This window comes from Moschus berezovskii, chromosome 27, assembly GCF_049115385.1.
Source record: "Moschus berezovskii isolate FMDL1 chromosome 27, NW_MosBer_1.0, whole genome shotgun sequence".
Lineage (NCBI taxonomy): Eukaryota > Metazoa > Chordata > Mammalia > Artiodactyla > Moschidae > Moschus > Moschus berezovskii.
In genome coordinates this window covers 32,250,580-32,269,236 of record NC_142486.1, presented here as the reverse complement: position 1 = coordinate 32,269,236, position 18,657 = coordinate 32,250,580, and the positions used below count along the sequence as shown (strand labels likewise).

The 18,657-nt window shown below is 48.7% G+C and overlaps 1 protein-coding gene across 1 annotated transcript in view; it reads right to left on the bottom strand.

The window, feature by feature from the left end:
• The window catches only part of APOLTP (apolipoprotein lipid transfer particle homolog), a 179,414-nt gene that overhangs the window by 7,058 nt on the left and 153,699 nt on the right, over positions 1-18,657 (bottom strand). Inside the window, exons 64-72 of the mRNA XM_088833046.1 lie at positions 18,189-18,373; positions 18,010-18,107; positions 15,783-15,967; positions 11,270-11,475; positions 10,982-11,159; positions 9,976-10,085; positions 9,606-9,722; positions 9,321-9,462; positions 4,399-4,609 (exon numbers count right to left, since the gene is read on the bottom strand). Coding sequence (XP_088689172.1) covers positions 4,590-4,609; positions 9,321-9,462; positions 9,606-9,722; positions 9,976-10,085; positions 10,982-11,159; positions 11,270-11,475; positions 15,783-15,967; positions 18,010-18,107; positions 18,189-18,373 — 1,241 coding nt within the window. The 3' untranslated portion in view covers positions 4,399-4,589. The remainder of the gene's footprint in view (positions 1-4,398; positions 4,610-9,320; positions 9,463-9,605; positions 9,723-9,975; positions 10,086-10,981; positions 11,160-11,269; positions 11,476-15,782; positions 15,968-18,009; positions 18,108-18,188; positions 18,374-18,657) is intronic.

Genomic DNA, 18,657 nt, shown 5'->3' with positions numbered 1-18,657 from the left:
GTCAGGAAGCAACAGTTAGAACTGGTCATGGAACAACAGACTGGTTCCAAATAGGAAAAGGAGTACGTCAAGGCTGTATATTGTCACCCTGCTTATTTAACTTATATGCAGAGTACATCATGAGGAACGCTGGGCTGGAAGAAGCACGAGCTGGAATCAAGATGGCCGGGAGAAATATCAATAACCTCAGATATGCAGATGACACCACCCTTATGTCAGAAAGTGAAGAGGAACTCAAAAGCCTCTTGATGAAAGTGAAAGAGGAGAGTGAAAAGGTTGGCTTGAAGCTCAACATTCAGAAAACGAAGATCATGGCATCTGGCCCCATCACTTCATGGCAAATAGATGGGGAAAGTGTCAGACTTTATTTTTTTGGGCTCCAAAATCACTGCAGATGCTGATTGCAGCCATGAAATTAAAAGACGCTTGCTCCTTGGCAGGAAAGTTATGACCAACCTTGATAGTATATTAAAAAGCAGAGACATTACTTTGCCGACCAAGGTCCGTCTAGTCAAGGCTATGGTTTTTCCCGTGGTCATGTATGGATGTGAGAGTTGGACTGTGAAGAAAGCTGATCGCCGAAGAATTGATGCTTTTGAACTGTGGTGCTGGAGAAGACTCTTGAGAGTCCCTTGAACTGCAAGGAGATCCAACCAGTCCATTCTAGAGGAGATCAATCCTGGTTGTTCATTGGAAGGACTGATGCTAAAGCTGAAACTCCAATACTTTGGCCACCTCATGCGACGAGTTGACTCACTGGAAAAGAGTCTGATGCTAGGAGGGATTGGGGGTGGGAAGAGACGGGGACGACAGAGAATGAGATGGCTGAATGTCATCACCGACTCGATGGACATGAGTTTGAGTGAACTCCGGGAGTTGGTGATGGACAGGGAGGCCTGGCGTGCTGTGATTCATGGGGTCACAAAGAGTTGGACACGACTGAGCGACTGAACTGAACTGAACTGAGCCTGCTGCCTTGCTGATGTCACTCTCCTGTCTTCCCCCTGGATTTTGATCAAGATATTTCCCAAACACCATTTTTTGCTGTCTTGTCCAACATTATTAGATATCCTACCAGAAGGATTGTCCTGAATAGTCTAAATTGCCTACTTTAGTACACTGTTCTCAAATACCATCCTTGGGTTCCAGAGATTACTTCCAGCTGGTCATGATGTTCTCTTAGCTTATGTCTCAACACATTTTTGAATTTCACTCACTCACATATTAGTAACATCTACATTCAAGTTTGCAGTTGGGCGTCTAACTCTCCTCTCTTGCCCTTGAGTTGTCAGCTTCCATCAGATAATACTAATTTCATTAAAATGAGTTGGGAAGAGGAGGGTTTCATTTTTATATTCTGGAACAGTTGTGGTACATTATTACAACTCGCCTATTAAACTATCTGGGTCTTGTGTTTTATAGTTAATTTTTAAATCTTTTTATTTTAAAATAATTATAGATTGGGAGGAAGTTCAAAGATAGTATTGGCTTTCCAGGTGGTGCTAGGGGTAAAGAACTTACCTGCCAATGCTGGAGGTACAGATTTGATCCCTGGGTTGGAAAGATCCCCTGGAGAAGGGCATGGCAGCCCTCTCCAGTATTCTTGCCTGGAGAATCCCATGGACAGAGGAGCCTGGCAGGTTATAGTCCATAGCATCGCAAAGAGTTGGACATGACTGAAGCGACTTAGCATGCACCACAAAGATAGTACAGAGATGTCCTGTGTATCTTTTATCCCACTCCCCCCAATGTTTAAATCTTCCATAATTATAGTACAGTAACAAAACCCAGACACTGGCGTTGTGTATAGTTCTGGGATATCCTGTCACAGTTGTGGATTCACGTAACCACCGCCATCAAACTACAGAACTGTTACATCACCACAAACATCTCCCTTTTTCTACCTATTGTAGTCACGGCCTTTCCTCCTCCCAGTATCTACTAATTTGTTCATTTTTATAATCTGTAGTTTTGAAAACGTTATAGAATCAAACAGCGCATGATCCTTGAATTTGCCTTTTTTCATTCATGCTTTGGAGGTCCGTCCAAGTCGTTATCTGTATCAACAGTTTGTTCCCTTCTGTTGCTGAGTGGTATTCCAGAGTATGGATGTACCAGAATTTGTTTAACTATGTACTTGACCATAGGCTATTTTGGTGGTTACAAGTTGCTCAAGATTCTCCAAACCAGGCTTCAACAGTACGTGAACCATGAACTTCCAGATGTTCAAGTTGGATTTCGAAAAGGCGGAGGAACCAGAGATCAAATTGCCAACATTCATTGGATCATCGAAAAAGCAAGAGAATACCAGAAAAACATCTGCTTCATTATGCCAAAGGCTTTGACTGTATTCAGTTCAGTTCAATTGCTCAGTCGTGTCCAACGCTTTGCGACCTCATGAACTGCAGCACACCAGGCCTCCCTGTCCATCACCAACTCCTGGAGTGTACCCAAACCTATGTCCATTGAGTCGGTGATGCTATCCAATCATCTCATCCTCTGTCATCCCCTTCTCCTCCTACCCTCAATCTTTCCCAGCATCAGGGTCTTTTCAAACGAGTCAACTCTTCGCATCAGGTGGCCAAAGTATTGGAGTTTCAGCTTCAACATCAGTCCTCCCAATGAACACCCAGGGCTGATTTCCTTTAGGATGGACCGGTTGGATCTCCTTGCAGTCCAAGGGACTCTCAAGAGTCTTCTTCAACACCACAGTTCTAAAGCATCAATTCTTCGGGGCTCAGCTTTCTTTATAGTCCAACTCTCACATCCATATATGACCACTAGAAAAACCATAGCCTTGACTAGACGGACATTTGTTGGCAGAGTAATGTCTCTGTGTTTTAATATGCTGTCTAGGTTGGTCATAACTTGCCTTCCAAGGAGTAAGTGTCTTTTAATTTTATGGCTGCAGTCACCATCTGCAGTGATTTTAGAGCCCAGAAAAACAGTCAGCCACTGTTTCCACTATTTCCCCATCTACTTGCCATGAAGTGATGGGACTGGATGCCATGATCTTGGTTTTCTGAATGTTGAGCTTTAAGCCAACTTTTTCACTCTCCTCTTTCACTTTCATCAAGAAGCTCTTTAGTTCTTCACTTTCTGCCATAAGGGTGGTGTCATCTGCATATCTGAGGTTATTGATATTTCTCCTGGCAATCTTGATTTCAGCTTGTGCTTCCTCTAGCCCAGCATTTCTCATGATGTATTCTGCATATAAGTTAGATAAGCAAGGTGACAATATACAGCCTTGATGTACTCCTTTTCCTATTTGGAACCAGTCTGTTGTTCCATGTCCAGTTCTAAGTGTTGCTTCCTGACCTGAATATAGGTTTCTCAAGAGGCAGGTCAGGTGGTCTGGTATTCCCATCTCTTTCAGAATTTTCCATAGTTTATTGTGACGGCTTTGGCATAGTCAATAAAGCAGAAATAGATGTTTTTCTGGAACTCTCTTGCTTTTTCCATGATCCAGAGGATGTTGGCAATTTGATCTCTGGTTCCTCCGCCTTTTCTAAAACCAGCTTGAACATCTGGAAGTTCACGGTTCACGTATTGCTGAAGCCTGGCTTGGAGAATTTTAAGCATGACTATACTAGCGTGTGAGATGAGTGCAATTGTGCGGTAGTTTGAGCATTCTTTGGCATTGCCTTTGGGATTGGAATGAAAACTGACCTTTTCCAGTCCTGTGGCCACTGCCGAGTTTTCCAAATTTGCTGGCATATTGAGTGCAGCACTTTCACAGCATCATCATGTAGGATTTGAAATAGCTCCACTGGAATTCCATCACCTCCACTAGCTTTGTTCATAGTGATGCTTCCTAAGACCCACTTGACTTCACATTCCAGGATGTCTGGCTCTAGGTGAGTGATCACACCATCATGATTATCTGGGTCATGAAGATCTTTTTTGTACAGTTCTTCTGTGTATTCTTGCCACTTCTTCTTAATATCTTCTGCTTCTGTTAGGTCCATACCATTTCTGTCCTTTATCGAGCCCATCTTTGCACAAAATGCTCCCTTGGTATCTCTAATTTTCTTGAAGAGATCTCTTGTCTTTCCTATTCTGCTGTTTTCCTCTATTTCTTTTCATTGATTGGTGAGGAAGGCTTTCTTATCTCTCCTTGCTATTCTTTGGAACTCTGCATTCAGATGCTTATATCTTTCCTTTTCTCCTTTGCTTTTCGCTTCTCTTCTTTTCACAGCTATTTGTAAGGCCTCCTCAGACAGCCATTTTGCTTTTTTGCATTTCTTTTTCTTGGGGATGGTCTTGATTCCTATCTCCTGTACAAAGTCACGAACCTCCATCCATAGTTCATCAGGCACTCAGTCTATCAGATCTAGTCCCTTAAATCTATTTCTCACTTCCATTGTATAGTCATAAGGGATTTGATTTAGGTCATACCTGAATGGTCTAGTGGTTTTCTCCACTTTCTTCAATTTCAGTCTGAATTTAGCAATAAGGAGTTCATGATCTGAGCCACAGTCAGCTCCCAGTCTTGTTTTTGCTGAGCGTATAGAGCTGCTCCATCTTTGGCTGTGTAGATCACAATGAACTGTGGAAAATTCTTCAAGAGATGGGAATACCAGACCACCTTACCGGCCTCTTGAGAAATCTATATGCAGGTCAAGAAGCAACAGTTAGAACCGGACATGGAAAAACAGACTGGTTCTAAATTGGGAAAGGGGTATGTCAAGCCTGTATATTGTCACCCTGCTTATTTAACTTATATGCAGAGCACATCATGCGAAATGCCAGGCTGAATGAAGCACAAACTGGAATCAAGATTGCTGGGAGAAATATCAATAACCTCAGATACGCAGATGACACCATCCTTATGGCAGAAGGCAAAGAAGAACTAAAGAGCCTCTTGATGAAAGTGAAAGAGTAGAGTGAAAAAGCTGGCTTGAAACTTAGTATTCAAAAAATGAAGATCATGGCATCTGGTCCATGATTATGGCATCACTTCATGGCAAATAGATGGGGAAACAATGGAAACGGTGACACACTTTATCTTCTTGGGCTCCAAAATCACTGCAGATGGTGACTGAAGCCATGAAATTAAAAGACACTTGCTCCTTGGAAGACAAACTATGACCAACCTAGACAGCATATTAAAAAGCAGAGCCATTATTTTCCTAACAAAGGTCCATCTAGTCAAAAGTATGGTTTTTCTAGTAGTCATATATGGATGTGAGAGTTGGACTATAAAGAAAGCTGAGCACCAAAGAATTGATGCTTTAGAACTGTGGTATTGGAGAAGACTCTTGAGAGTCCCTTGGACTGCAAGGAAATCAAACCAGTCCATCCTAAAGGAGATCAGTCCTGAATATTCACTGGAAGGACTCAATGAAACTCCAGTCCTTTGGCCACCTGATGTGAAGAACTGACTCACTGGGAAAGACCCTGATGCTGGGAAAGATTAGAAGGCAGGAGGAGAAGGGGACGACAAAGGATGAGATGGTTGGATGGCATCACTGACTTGATGGACATGAGTTTGAGCAAGCTCCAGGAGTTGGTGATGGACAGGGAAGCCTGGCGTGCTGCAGTTCTTGGGGTCGCAAAGAGTCAGACACGACTGAGCAACTGAACTGAATAATAGTGCTATGAATAATCATACACAGGTTTCTGTGTGAACACTTGTTTTCATTTCTCTGGGATAATATCCAGGAATGCATTTGCTGGATCACATAGTAAGTGTATGCTTAGCTTTTTTTCCAGTGACTGTACCATTTTACCTGCCCACCAGCAATATATGAGAACAAGTTTTTCCACATTCTTGCCAGCATTGGGTACTGTCACTGTTTTTCATTTTAACTGTTGTAATAGGTGTGTAAAGTGTTATCTCCTTTTCCTACTGGCTGGTACTGCCGAATATCTTTTCAGGTGCTTATTTGCTATCGTGGGTGAAATGTTTCCATGTGTCTTGTCCATTTTCTGTGTAGATTGTTTTTTGACTTAAATTTGTTTTTAGTTGTTTTTTTTTTTTTTTTAAGAAACACGGTTATCAAAGGGGAAAGGGATAAATTTAGAGGAGTTTGGGATTAGTAAATCCACACTACTATATATAAATATAACAGATAACAAGGTCCTGCTGTATAGCACAGGGAACTAAATTCAATATCGTGTCATAAACTATAATGGAAAAGAACCTAAAAAGACTAATATATAAATATATACACACACACATATAAACGGAACCACTTTGCTGTACACCTGAAACCAACACAACATTGTAAATCCACTAGATTTCAATAGAAACTTTGCAATGGGAGGATAATTGCTTTACAGTGCTGGGTTGGTTTCTGCCATACAGCGTAAATCAGTCCTAAGTACACGTATGCTCCCTCCCTCCTGAGCCCCCTCCCTGGCCCCATCCCACTCCTGCAGGTCATCACAGAGCCCTGAGCTGAGCTCCCTGTGCTGTACAGCAGTTCTCCTGCTAGCTAGTTACATATGTGTATACATCAGTGCTGCTCTCAATCTGTCCGTCCTCTGCTGTGTCCACAAGTCTGTTCTCTGTGTCTCTCTTCCTGCCCTACAAATAGGTTCATCAGTACCTTTTTCCTAGATCCCATATGTATGCATTAATATCTGATAGTGTTTTTCTCTTTCTGACTTCACTCTGTATAACAGGCTCTAGGTTTATCCACCTAAATTTAAATTTTGAGAGTTGTTGATGTATTCTAGATATGTGTCCTTTGTCAGGTATGTGGTTTGCAAGTATTTTCTCCCAGGATTTTGTTCTTCCATTCTTCTGGCAGGAAACAGCAGACAATTTTGATGAAGTCCGATTTATTGATTTTTTTTTCTCTTATGAATCAGGCTTTTGGTGTCATGTCTAACAACTCTTCACTAAACTGTACCTGTTGTCTTTCAGAGGTACATTTCAGCCTACAGATGCAGTTAATTTAGCAGCTGTGAGATGCTTTTAGATTTTTAATATTCCCACTCCAGTCAGTTTGGGCAGATTGTATTTTTCTGGGAAACACTTTGTTTTGAAATTTGTCAGCAAAGTTGAGTCACCTTTTGAAACCTGTAGTTTTGACTCCTTGTTCCTAGTACTGTTTATTTGTGTGTCTTTTTTTTCTCTCTTGAACTGTTCATTTCTTCCTAATTCATTACTTTCCTTCTGCTTTCCTTGGTTCACACCAGGGATCAGGCAACATTTTCCGTGAAGAGCCAGATAGTAAATGTTTTAGGCTTGGTGGCTGGAGAGTCTTGGTCACAAATGCTCCGCATCACAGCACACAGGCAGCCGCAAACAGCAAGTGGATGGAGGTGCGTGGCCGTGTCCCTGAACATTAATGGACACCTCACGAGTGACGTTTCCAGGCAGGTCAGTGCTGGAAGCGTTCCAGCTTAAAGATCACCTGAACTGGGCACAGAATACTAGCTGACAATTATTTTCTCTCAATGCTGTAAAGACTTAGTCCACCATCTCCTGTCATTGCTGGTAAGAGAATGGTTCTTTGTTCCTTGAAAACGCGCCTCTTTTCCATTCATTTTGGTGGCTTTGAGGACCTCTGCTTGGGTTCTCCACTGTTCCATTCTGATGTGTCATGGTAGAGGTTTATTTATAGTGTTTGGGAAACACTGTGCTTTTCGCGGGGGTGGGGGTGGGCACACCACACAGCACGTGGGATCTTAGTCCCCTGCTGCTGCTAAGTCGATTCAGTCGTGTCCAACTCTCTGCGACCCCACCAGGCTTCCCTATCCCTGGGATTCTCCAGGCAAGAGTACTGGAGTGGGTTGCCATTGCCTTCTCCAATGCATGAAAGTGAAAGTGAAGTTGCTCAGTCGTGTCTGACTCTTCGTGACCCCATGGACTGCAGCCTACCAGGCTCCTCCGTCCATAGGATTTTCCAGGCAAGAGTACTGGAGTGGGGTGCCATTGCCTTCTCCACTTAGTCCCCTGACCAGGAATCAAATACACGTGCCCTGCATTGGCAGCTCAGAGTCTTAACCACTGGACTGCCAGGGGAGTCCCACTGTGCTGCTTGGATCTGAGAACGTTCTCATTCTAAAATTCTCACTTCATCTTCCTCCTCTCATATTTTCCAGTTAATTTCCTCTTTTGCTATTAACAACTTACTGACCAGAGATGAATTAATATGTTTCTGTTACCTAAATGTTATAAAATGTTATAGAATATTGACACCTATCAATATTCACTTATATAACAAATTGCCGGCCCCAGGCATTGGTTTCTGGAAAAATCACCTGGTTCAATAATGCATTGTCTTAAATTTCTGTGAATATGTTTTCATTTCTAGAAATGAGTTCTGGATTTGTGCTTATCTTTGATCATCTTTAATTCTAGCATCCAGAAGTCTTGGAGAAAAACTTTCTCCTTGGCCAGACTCTACTCAGGCTCCTTTAGAACTCTTCTCAACTAGGTCCTGACAGTTGGGCTTCCGTGGTCACGTCTTCATTGTCCAGTTTTAGCAGGTCAGTCCCTTTATCAGGATCCTCCAGAGTTGATCACCTTGACTTCTGCAACTGGGTGATGTCTGACTCCCTAGCCTGCCTTCAGCAACAATTCTGTTAGGTCAGCTTAGCCAGAATCTCCCCGACCTCTGAACTTTCCTTTTCGTAATCTTCCATCCACTGACCCCCATCCCCACTGCTCCTGGACTCTAAATGCCCACTTCTCCTTGTTAAGAGATGAGCCCAATCTTTCTGCCCCTACTGCAGTGGTCCCTACATCTCCAGACCCCCAATAAAGCCTGCCTAACTGTTCTCTTACAAGTGTCATAAACACTTGTTCCATTATCAGGGATCCACTGCCATTGTTTGTCACACTCACCAACTTCCATGTCTGGGTAGTGGGACACGAGCCATGGGAATCGCACACGACTTTGGTTGCAGGTGTATCCAAGGGTTTCCAGACCTTGTAGGGCATGTACATTCACATCCTCTAAGTGCAGGCCTGTGGCTCTAATTTTCAGCAACTGCCTTTATAGCTGCCTGACCTCCCCAAGCTCTCATCTCCTGCACCAGAGGTCACCAGGCTCGCTAGACCTGGAGTGAAGTGTAGGGGAGTTTGGGGCCTCTTTTTCTCTTTCTTAGTAACTTTCTTAATAACTCCTGGGACTTCCCTGGTCAGGGAGCTGGATCCCACGTGCCACAATGAAGACCTGGCCCAGCCAAATAAAAGTTAATTTTTTTTTTAAAAGTGCTCCTTTGCACATAACTTTGCTCTGCCTCTTAGCTCACTGTACAACTGAGTGTGTGTCCTCTGGGCGGAAGCCAAGAGAAAGGAATGGGTTTTCCCTCCGGGATGGAAGCAGGGGGTCAGACTGCTTGCTGGCGCAGCCACTCACCGCATTGTGGAGGCGGGTCCACGGGCACGAAGCCCCTGGCACACAGGTGGACATAGGTGGCGGCCAGGGTGCAAGCAGGCTGGCGCTCCTGGGTGCCACAGGTATCCCGGGTGCACAGGCTGAGGAAGGGTGTTGGGTCCACCTGAAATCCAGCACCCATGTCAGTGTCCCTGCCCCCCGCACCCTGGGGAGTATCACAGAGGAGGGGCATCGGCTAGATCGGGGTCAGGGCCTCCTCCGTCCTGCAGTCCACCCACTGCATGGCCTCTGCGGCCACACACTCACCACCCCGAAGCAGCTCGCCAGGCTGGAGTGGGGGTCGTGGAAGAACGCCCGGCAGGTGGGGCTCTGTTCCGGGCATGCCGGCCGAGTCTTCTCCACGGCTCTGCAGTCACCAGCCACCTAGGGGCATGAACCCAAGACTCAGGCCTCCTGCCTGGACCTCTGTCTCCTAGGCGGCTCCACTGAGTGCCCCAGCTGCAGGAGGGGACCACCACCCGCTCGGCCTAGGATGGAGAGCCTCTGGAGTCCTGGAGATGAGGTCCCCGTGCTGCTCAGGTGCATGGCCAATCCACACGGACAGCTCCCCCTCCACCCCCAGCATCCTAGTGATGATGCCCAGGCCCGCGGAAAGGGGGGCTGGCCAGCGGCTCACCTGCCAGGCCAGGGCGAACTCCTCCAGGCTGCTGGCCACCGTGCCATCCGGCAGCATCAGCTCATTGCTGGCCTCGTTGTCATTGGTGCCCAGAAGGCCGGCGGACAGGCCTGTGGGGCAGGGAAGGAAGGATGGGCCGTGAGAGCCCGCTGGCCAGGGTCAGGGGCATGGCCAGACCCTGTGTCCTCCAAGGCTGACCTCCCTAAACTACCAGCCCTGGCTCTGAACCTTCTCTCCAGAGGGAGAGAAGAATAAGGACAGTGAGGGAAGCATCTGTTCCCCTCCTGGGCCCTTCCCTGTCCACTGGCCCTCTCCCAAGCAGCCAGGATGCAAGCTCTTCATGGGTGTTCCTGGGACAGCCCAACCAGGTCAAGGGGAGGGGGCAGAACGTGGGGTCAGAGCCCTGGACTCAAAACCTGGTGCTGCTGCTTGTGGCTAGGGACATGGGGGTGAGTGAATTAACATGGGTCACCTGTCCCGGGGACAACAGCGGGGGGATCAAAGGAGAAGGAGCTGACCATGCAGCGTAGCTCCTAAAACGGGCAGCGCTCAACCAGCTGGCTGCGTCCAGAGTTGTACACCCCTCAGTTTGATCCCTGGGTCAGGAAGATCCCCCCTGGAGGAAGGCATGGCAACCCAGTCCAGTATTCTTGCCTGGAGATCACATGGACAGAGGAGCCTGGAGGGCTACAGTCCATAGTGTTGCAGAGTCAGACATGACTGAAGCAACCTAGCATGCACGCACTCCCTGAGGTAGGAGCTGTCCCAGCACTGAACGTGATCAAAGCTGGCAGAGATGGTCTTTGAACCTCTTCCAGTTCTGGGCTGTTCTGATATCCGCTCAGGTTGTGAACCCCAAGGACCAGCAGTGGCACAAGAGCATCCCTGGGCCTCCCACCCTCATCCTCCCAAGGGCACAGAGTAACTGCCTGCTGGGATCTGTCAGTCTCAGCCCTGGAAGCTGACTGCACCGACTCGGAGGCTGCCAGCAGGGGCCCAGACCCACCGTGCTGCCAGACGCTGAGAGTCAGGCTGCAGAGGCCGGCGTGGACGTCACAGGTGATGGAGATACCGTCCTCACTGGTCAGTTCAATCCTGGGGTCGTCCCTCCTGGTCTTGGCAGGAGGCAGGTCTCTGTCCAGACAGCTCTCCCCAGGCAGGGAGTTGCTGTACAGCCTGTAGGTCTGTGGGCCAGACGGGCTAGGACAGGCTCCACAGGGCACACGTGTGCGGACACGGCAGGAGGCAGAAAATGTGGCTGGGCGACCTTCCCACCCCGCTCGTGCAGGCTCACCTTCAGGCTGGGGTAGAGGGCAAGGATGGTGTGGTTCAGCCTCACGGTCAGCGATGTGAGCCCCGAGCCCGCCCGGTTTAGCATCAGCGAGAACGTGTCGTGAGCAAAGTCCTGGGCCAGCAGCAGGCTGCCACAGCGGTCACCAATGCCCCACACCTGGCCGTCAAAGGTCACCATGTAGCTGGCCCTGGCCACCACGGCGTGGTCTGGGGAGAAAAAGCCAGAGGTAGGGTGAGTGGGGCCCGCTGCACCGGCTGCAGGGTTGGGGGCGGCCCGGAGTCCACAGGGCAGCCCAGGGTGTCCAGGGCCTGCTCCTTGGCTGGTGTCTTCAGGGGCAGCCCACCTGGGGAGTGGGATCTGTCTCCAGGAACCCTGGCGTCTAGACAACTTGAGCTCTAGGGACGCCCCGAGGTGAATGGTCTACAGCCAAGGCGGCAACAAGAAGGAACCGAGGGGTGATGCACGTTTTAACACTGGGGACCCTGGGAAACTCTGAGTGAGAAGCCTGGGCACATGTTACATGATTCCGTTCATACAAAGTTTATAACAGGCAAGTCCACAGACAGCAAGCAGACTGGGGTGTAGTGGAGGGATGGGGACAGACAGCTAAGGGATGCAGGGTGTCTTTTGGGGGTGAGGAAGGTTCTGTAGTTGACCATGTTGATGGATGCACACCGGCCACCGAATCGGACCCTTTAAATGGACGACCTGCAGCCTCCCAAGGTGATAGAAATACACAGAAACAAATGGGACCTGATCAAACGTACAAGCTTTTACACAGCCAAGGAAATCATAAAAGAAATTAAAAGATAACCTACAGAATGGGAGAAAATGTTTGCAAACGATGTGACCGACTAGGGCTTAATCTCCAAAATATAAAACAGTTCATACAGCTCAATATAAAAGAAAAACAAACCCAATAGAAAAATGTGCAGAAGACCTAAATAAACGTGTCTCTAAAAAAGAAATAGCCAATAGGCACATGAAAAGATGCTCAACATTATTAATAATTCAAAAAATGCAAATCAAAACTACAATGAAATACCATCTCAGGCTGGTCAGAATGGCTATCATGAAAAACTACCAATAAATGCTGGAGAGGATATGGAGAAAAGGGAGCCCTCCTACACTGTTGGTGGGGATGCAAGTTGACGCAGCCCCTATGGAAAACAGTATGGAGGTTCCTCAGAAAAGTAAAAACAGAATTACCATATGATCCAGCAATCCCACTCCTGGGCATATATCCAGACAGAACTCTAAGCCGAAAAGATACATGCACCCCTGTGTTCATAGCAGCACTATTCACAAGATCCAAGACATGAAAACAACCTAAACGTCCATCGACAGATGAACAAATAAATAAGATGCGGTACAGTATACAGCGGAATATTAGCCATTAAAAAGAAAGAAAGATGCCATTTGCAGCAACATGGATGGACCTAGAGACTGTCATATTGAGTGAAGTCAGAGAAAGACAGATATATCTTACATGTAGAATCTTTTAAAAAAAAAAGTGATACAAATGAACTTATTTACAAAACAGAAACAGACTCACAGACCTAGAGAATGAACTTACAGATACCAGAGGGGACAGGTAGGGGGAGGGACAGTTAAGAGAGTTTGAGACTGACATGTATTGGGTTGGCCAAAAGGATCGTTTGGGTTTTTCAGTAAGATGTTGCAGAGTAAACTTTTTGGCCAACCTAATACATACTACTATACTTAAAATGGATAACCTACAACAAGGACCTAATATGTAGCACGGGGAACTCTGCTCAGTATCATGTAACAACCTAAATGGGAAAAGAATTTGAAAACGAGTAAAATATACGTATAGGCTTCCCAGGTAGCTCCACGATAAAGAATCCACCTGCCAGTGCAGGAGACGCAGGGTTGATCTCTGGGTCAGGAGGAGCTCCTGGAGAAGGAAATGGCAACCCACTCCAGTATTCTTTCTTGGGAAACCCCATGGACAGAGCAGCCTGGTGGGCTGCAGTCCATGGGGTCGCAAAAGAGTCAGACATGACTTTGACACTAAACAACAAGATACATGTACATGTATAACTGAATCACTTTGATGTCCACCTGAAACAAACACAACAGGGTTAATCAACTATATTCCAATATAAAAAGTTAAAGACAAATGCCATATAATGTCACTAGCAAGTGGAATCTAAAATATGACACAAAGGAACCTATCTACAAAACAGACTCATGGACATACAGAACAGATTTACTGTTGCCAAGGGGGAAGGGAAGGGGTTAGGGGAAGGATTGAGTGGGGGGTTGGGATTAGTAGATGCAAACTATTATATGTAGGTATGTATGTATAGCATAGGGAACTTTATTCAATATCAGTAACCATAAGTGAAAAGGAATATTTTTTAACAGCATGTGTATGTATAACTGAGTCACTTTGCTGAGCAGCAGAGATTAATACAATGTTGTAAATCAGTGACATCCGTACTTCAGAAAACAACAAAAGGATTTACCCCAGGTTCCTTGCCAGGAGAAATATCAATAACCTCACACATGCAGATGACACCACCTTTATGGCAGAAAGTGAAGAAGAACTAAAGAGTCTCTTGATGAAAGTGGAAAAGGAGAGTGAAAAGGTTGGCTTGAAGCTCAACATTCAGAAAACTAAGATCATGGCATCTGGTCCCATCACTTCATGGCAAATAGATGGGGAAATAGTGGCTGACTTTATTTTTCTGGGCTCCAAAATCACTGCAGATGGTGATTGCAGCCATGAAATTAAAAGATCCTTATTCCTTGGAAGGAAAATTATGACTAACCTAGCTGCTGCTGCTGCTAAGTCACTCCAGTCCTAGCATATTAAAAAGCAGAGACATTACTTTGTCAACAAAGGTCCGTCTAGTCAAGGCTATGGTTTTTCCAGTGGTCATGTATGGATGTGAGAGTTGGACTATAAAGAAAACTGAGCGCCGAAGAATTGATGCTTTTGAACTGTGGTGTTGGAGAAGACTCTTGAGAGCCCCTTGGACTGCAAGGAGATCCAGCCAGTCCATCCTAAAGGAGATCAGTCCTGGGTGTTCATTGGAAGGAATGATGTTGAAGCTGAAACTCCAATACTTTGTGAAGAACTGATGTGAAGAACTGACTCATTTGAAAAGACCCTGATGCTGGGAAAGATTGAAGGCAGGAGGAGAAGGGGATGACAGAGGATGAGATGGTTGGGTGGCATCACCAACTCAATGGACATGGGTTTAGGTGGACTCCGGGAGTTGGTGATGGACAGGGAAGCCTGGAGTGCTGCAGTTCATGGGGCCGCAAAGTCGGACACAACTGAGCGACTGAACTGAACCACACCTTTGCCTCCAAACTGAACTAACCACATAATTTATAAAGATGAATACAAATGGCATTTTTCCATTTGTCTCTCATTTCTTGTCACCCTTGACGGAAGGTCAGACTTTGTTGAATTATACCCACAGTTCAAAAAAGACCTGGGTAGCAGGTGGATTGTAACCTCACTGAAGCTACGGCAGAGACACGTTCACTGTTTTAAGAAAAAGTACAAAGGCTCCATCCCACAGGTGGGAGGTGCCACTTGGGCCAGGCCCTGCTCTCTTCACAGTGAGCAGAAAGTGGCCCGAGACAGAGCAGTTCTGAACTACTAGGCCAGCAGAAGAGCAGAGGCTTGGGTAGGGAGCAGATAAGAGAAGCCCTGTCTGTTGAACACACACCCGGGCCAGCCCATGATGGCCTCACGAGGAGGGTCCCTCCGTCCTGTGCCAGAGCTGAAGGTCACAGGCCGACCCCAGGTCACACACGTGGAACCCGGGGACCAGGCTGTTTCCAGTTGCCCCGCTGCCTGCCAGACAAGTACCCCTGACTCCAGCGGCTCCCACCTGCCTGCATTCCCACCTGTCCTCACCTGTGCAATCACAAGACCCCCAGGCTACTGCCAAGCCCGGCCCACTGATTGAGACCTTCCCGGGCGCCAAAGGCATACACCCGTTCCCTCCCAAGTGAGCCACGTTGGCCCTCCGGGTGGCAGAGAGATGGGACGGCTCACCAGCACACACTCAGAGGAGAGAAGGCAAACTCCCAGGCAGTCCCAGCCCCCAGAGCGGTGTCTGCTCTTGGTCCTGCCTCTGGCTCGAAGTCTTGCCTGACAGTCTGGACTCGATTAGTGGCCTTCCGGCTGCAACTGGAGGTCGTTTTATGCTTTTCCTGCAGAGTCACCCCCAGAGGGAGCTGGCCTGGTCCTCAGCCACTCGCCATGCCTCCATGCTGGGCTTCAGGCTCAGGCTGTGACTTTCTGGACAAATGACTTGGATGTGCAGCCCAGCCCTAGTCCTGTGTGACCCTGGGAAGCCCAGTAACCTCAGCACTCAGCCTGGGAGCAGACGGGCCCAGCACCATGGTGCTAGGGCGTCCCTGTACTAGCAGAGGATGGTCCCACTGTCCATCTGTCCCTGCCAGGTCACGCCGCTGCATCCCAAAGGGCAGTGGGGCTCCCAGAGAGGAGAAGCACCGGACTTACATCCAGAGGGGGCCCCCAGCAGGCTGCGTTTGAGCCGGTGGTACTCAGCCAGCACGCTGGTCCTGTAGAGTGCTCGGAGCGGCCGCAGCAGCAGCTCCTCCATCAGGTGGCTGGTCACGCGGGCTACATTCAGGGGCTCGTCCCCTGCCGGCAGCATCGGCAGCGTCACCGCCATCGAGCGGTCCCTGGAGGGAGCACAGAGGAGCTGGGAGACCCCGGCACGAGGGCCTCCTGACCCTTCCCAAAGTGCCTGATGGCCCAGGCCTCAGAAAGTCAGCTTGCCTCGGTGGGGTGTCTGGAGGGCAACTCAAACTCAACAGGCCAGAAAGGAGCCCCACACCACACACTTCCAGCACAGCAGGCTGAACAACAGCCCCAAGGACGCCCAAGCCGCTGAAAGGTTACATCATCTTAGGTGGCCAAAGGGACTTTGTAGGTGTGACCACACTAAAGATTCTGAGATGGATTAACCATATGGCCAGTGGAATCACAGTGGCCCTTGTAAGAGGCAGGAGGATCAGAGGAAAGATATATGGACAAAGGTCAGAGGGGAGAAGATGCTACACTGCTGGCTTTAAAGATGGAGGAGGGGCCACGAGCCAAGGAAAGGTGGCCAGTAGAAGCTGCAAAAGGGAAGAACCTGAAATTCATTTTGAAATTCTGACCCCTGGAACCACGCAACAATACATCTATGTTGCATTAAGCCACTGAACTTGTCGTAATTTGCTACAGCAGCCACAAAAAAAGCAGCTAAAAAAGCTCTAAGCTGATCCCTGTACCCCAGGCACCCCCCTTACTCCACAGATGAACCCTCCACCCTTTCAATCATCAAAGCCAAAATGCTTGGAGTCATCCCCAGCTCTTCTCTTTCACCACCTACATCCAATCTGTCAGCCAATCCTACAGGCTTGTTCAGAGTCTGACTGCCTCACACTCCTCCATGGCTGCCACTGCCCAGTGCAGCCACCCTCCCATCTTGCCCGGACCATTCTAAACTGGGTTCCCCACTTCTATCCCCCGCTTCCTGCCCCCAGTCTTTATTCTCTACATGGGGGCCAGAGAGATCTTAGTAAATGAAAGGTAGAGCATGTCCTTCCTCAGTTCAAAACCTCCTGTGTATACCAGAACCCCGTTACCTCCCTAACTCCTCCACCCTCCACTCCAGCTCCCCCCTGGCTTCCTTCATATTCCTCCAGCAGCAGGTGCATTTGCTCCCCCGGGCCTTTGCACCGGCTTTGCCCTCCCCCTGGAACTCTCTTCCCATAACTACACCCGGCTAGCTTCCTCACCCTTCAAGGCCTTCTCACTGAAGCCAACCATGGCCTCACTCTTTAAAATGCCCTCACTGGTGTCTTCCCTTGCAGTCCAGTGGTTAAGACTCACACTTCCACTTCAGGGGGCGTGGGTTCAATCACTGGTTTGGGAACTCAGATCCTGCATGCTGCGCCACATGGCCAAATTAATCAATTCATTAAAAGATTAATGTTTAAAAAATGCCCCCATGTCCTTTTTATTTTCCTGTGGCATTTAGCGAACATACTAGCTCAGGGACTTCCCAGGTGGCACTAATGGTAAAGAACCTGCCTGCCAATGCAGGAGACATAAGAGACATGGGTTCGATCCCTGGGTCAGGAAGATCCCCTGGAGAAGGGGATGGCAACCCACTCCAGTATTCTTGTCTGGAAGATTCCATGGACCGAGGAGTCTGGTGGGTCACAGTCCATGGGGTCACAAAGGGTCGCACCTAACTAAGGCCACTTGGCACACATAGTTCCTCAAAGGTGGGTAGGCTATGGTCTGTAGCCAAATCCAGCCTGTGTCCTGTTTTTGGACAGCCTACAAGCTAAGAATGGCTTTGACATGTTCAAAGAATTCTTAACAGAAACAAAAGATCAAGGCTACGTGAGGGGCCAGCTAGCTACAAAACCCGTACACACCACTCTCAGGCCGTTTACAGGAAGGTTTGCCACCACTGAGGGGCAGATAACCTGGTCACTGTCTCCCCAGGCAGCCAGGGGAGGGCCAGAACCTGTCCCACTCACCACTGCGTCTGCAGCATCTAAAACCCCACCTGCTCAGAGAGAGCGCTTGTGAAATATCTGCAGAATGAAGAGCAGACCTCAGTTTTCTGATCTGTAAAATGGGGATGAAAATGCCTCTGGCAGGGGAGCGGATGAGGTGGAGGGTGTGCCTGGTGTGGGGCAGGGCCTCGGAGGGGACGAGTCACCTGGCCGAGAAGCTGTACAGGTCCAACAGGGGTCTGCAGAGCCGCCTCAGTGCCCGTGAGAGCGCAGCATCGGCCCAAGACAGCATCCAGTGGGCGGCCTGGACAGGGTGGGGGCCGCAAGAGCCGTCAGGGCCATCCCCGCCTGCGAGGCCACCTCCCACCCCCGCGCCCCACCTCACCAGCTCCAGGGCACCCCCTGTGGCCTCCAGCGCTGCCCCGAGGGGCCCAGACCCCCAGGTGCCCGGCGTCCTGGACAGCCAGGCCTGCAGCTGCCGCAAGGCCTCCTCCACCCGCTCCCGCCACACGTCGTCCAGGGGCTGCACCATCACCTCCAGGTAGGCGTCCTTCAGCGTGGCCAGGGGCCCTGCAAAGGGAGCCGCCGCCCACCGTGAGGACTCCGGGGCCTGGCGGCAGGTGCAACCCTGCTGGCCGCATCCCAGCCCCATGCAGGGAAACCAGCCTGCCTCTCCCAGACCACCTGGGCCCCCAGGAAGGAAATAGAGCCTTTAACCTGGAATGAGGTGGCGGCTGTGGACTCGAGACTGTGGACGTCAACCCAGCAGGCCCGAGACCGCCCGTCTGCAAAGCTCGTTTGCCAGGGCGGCCCCTGGCTGGATTCTGGAGGAGTCCTACCATTCCCAGTGCTGA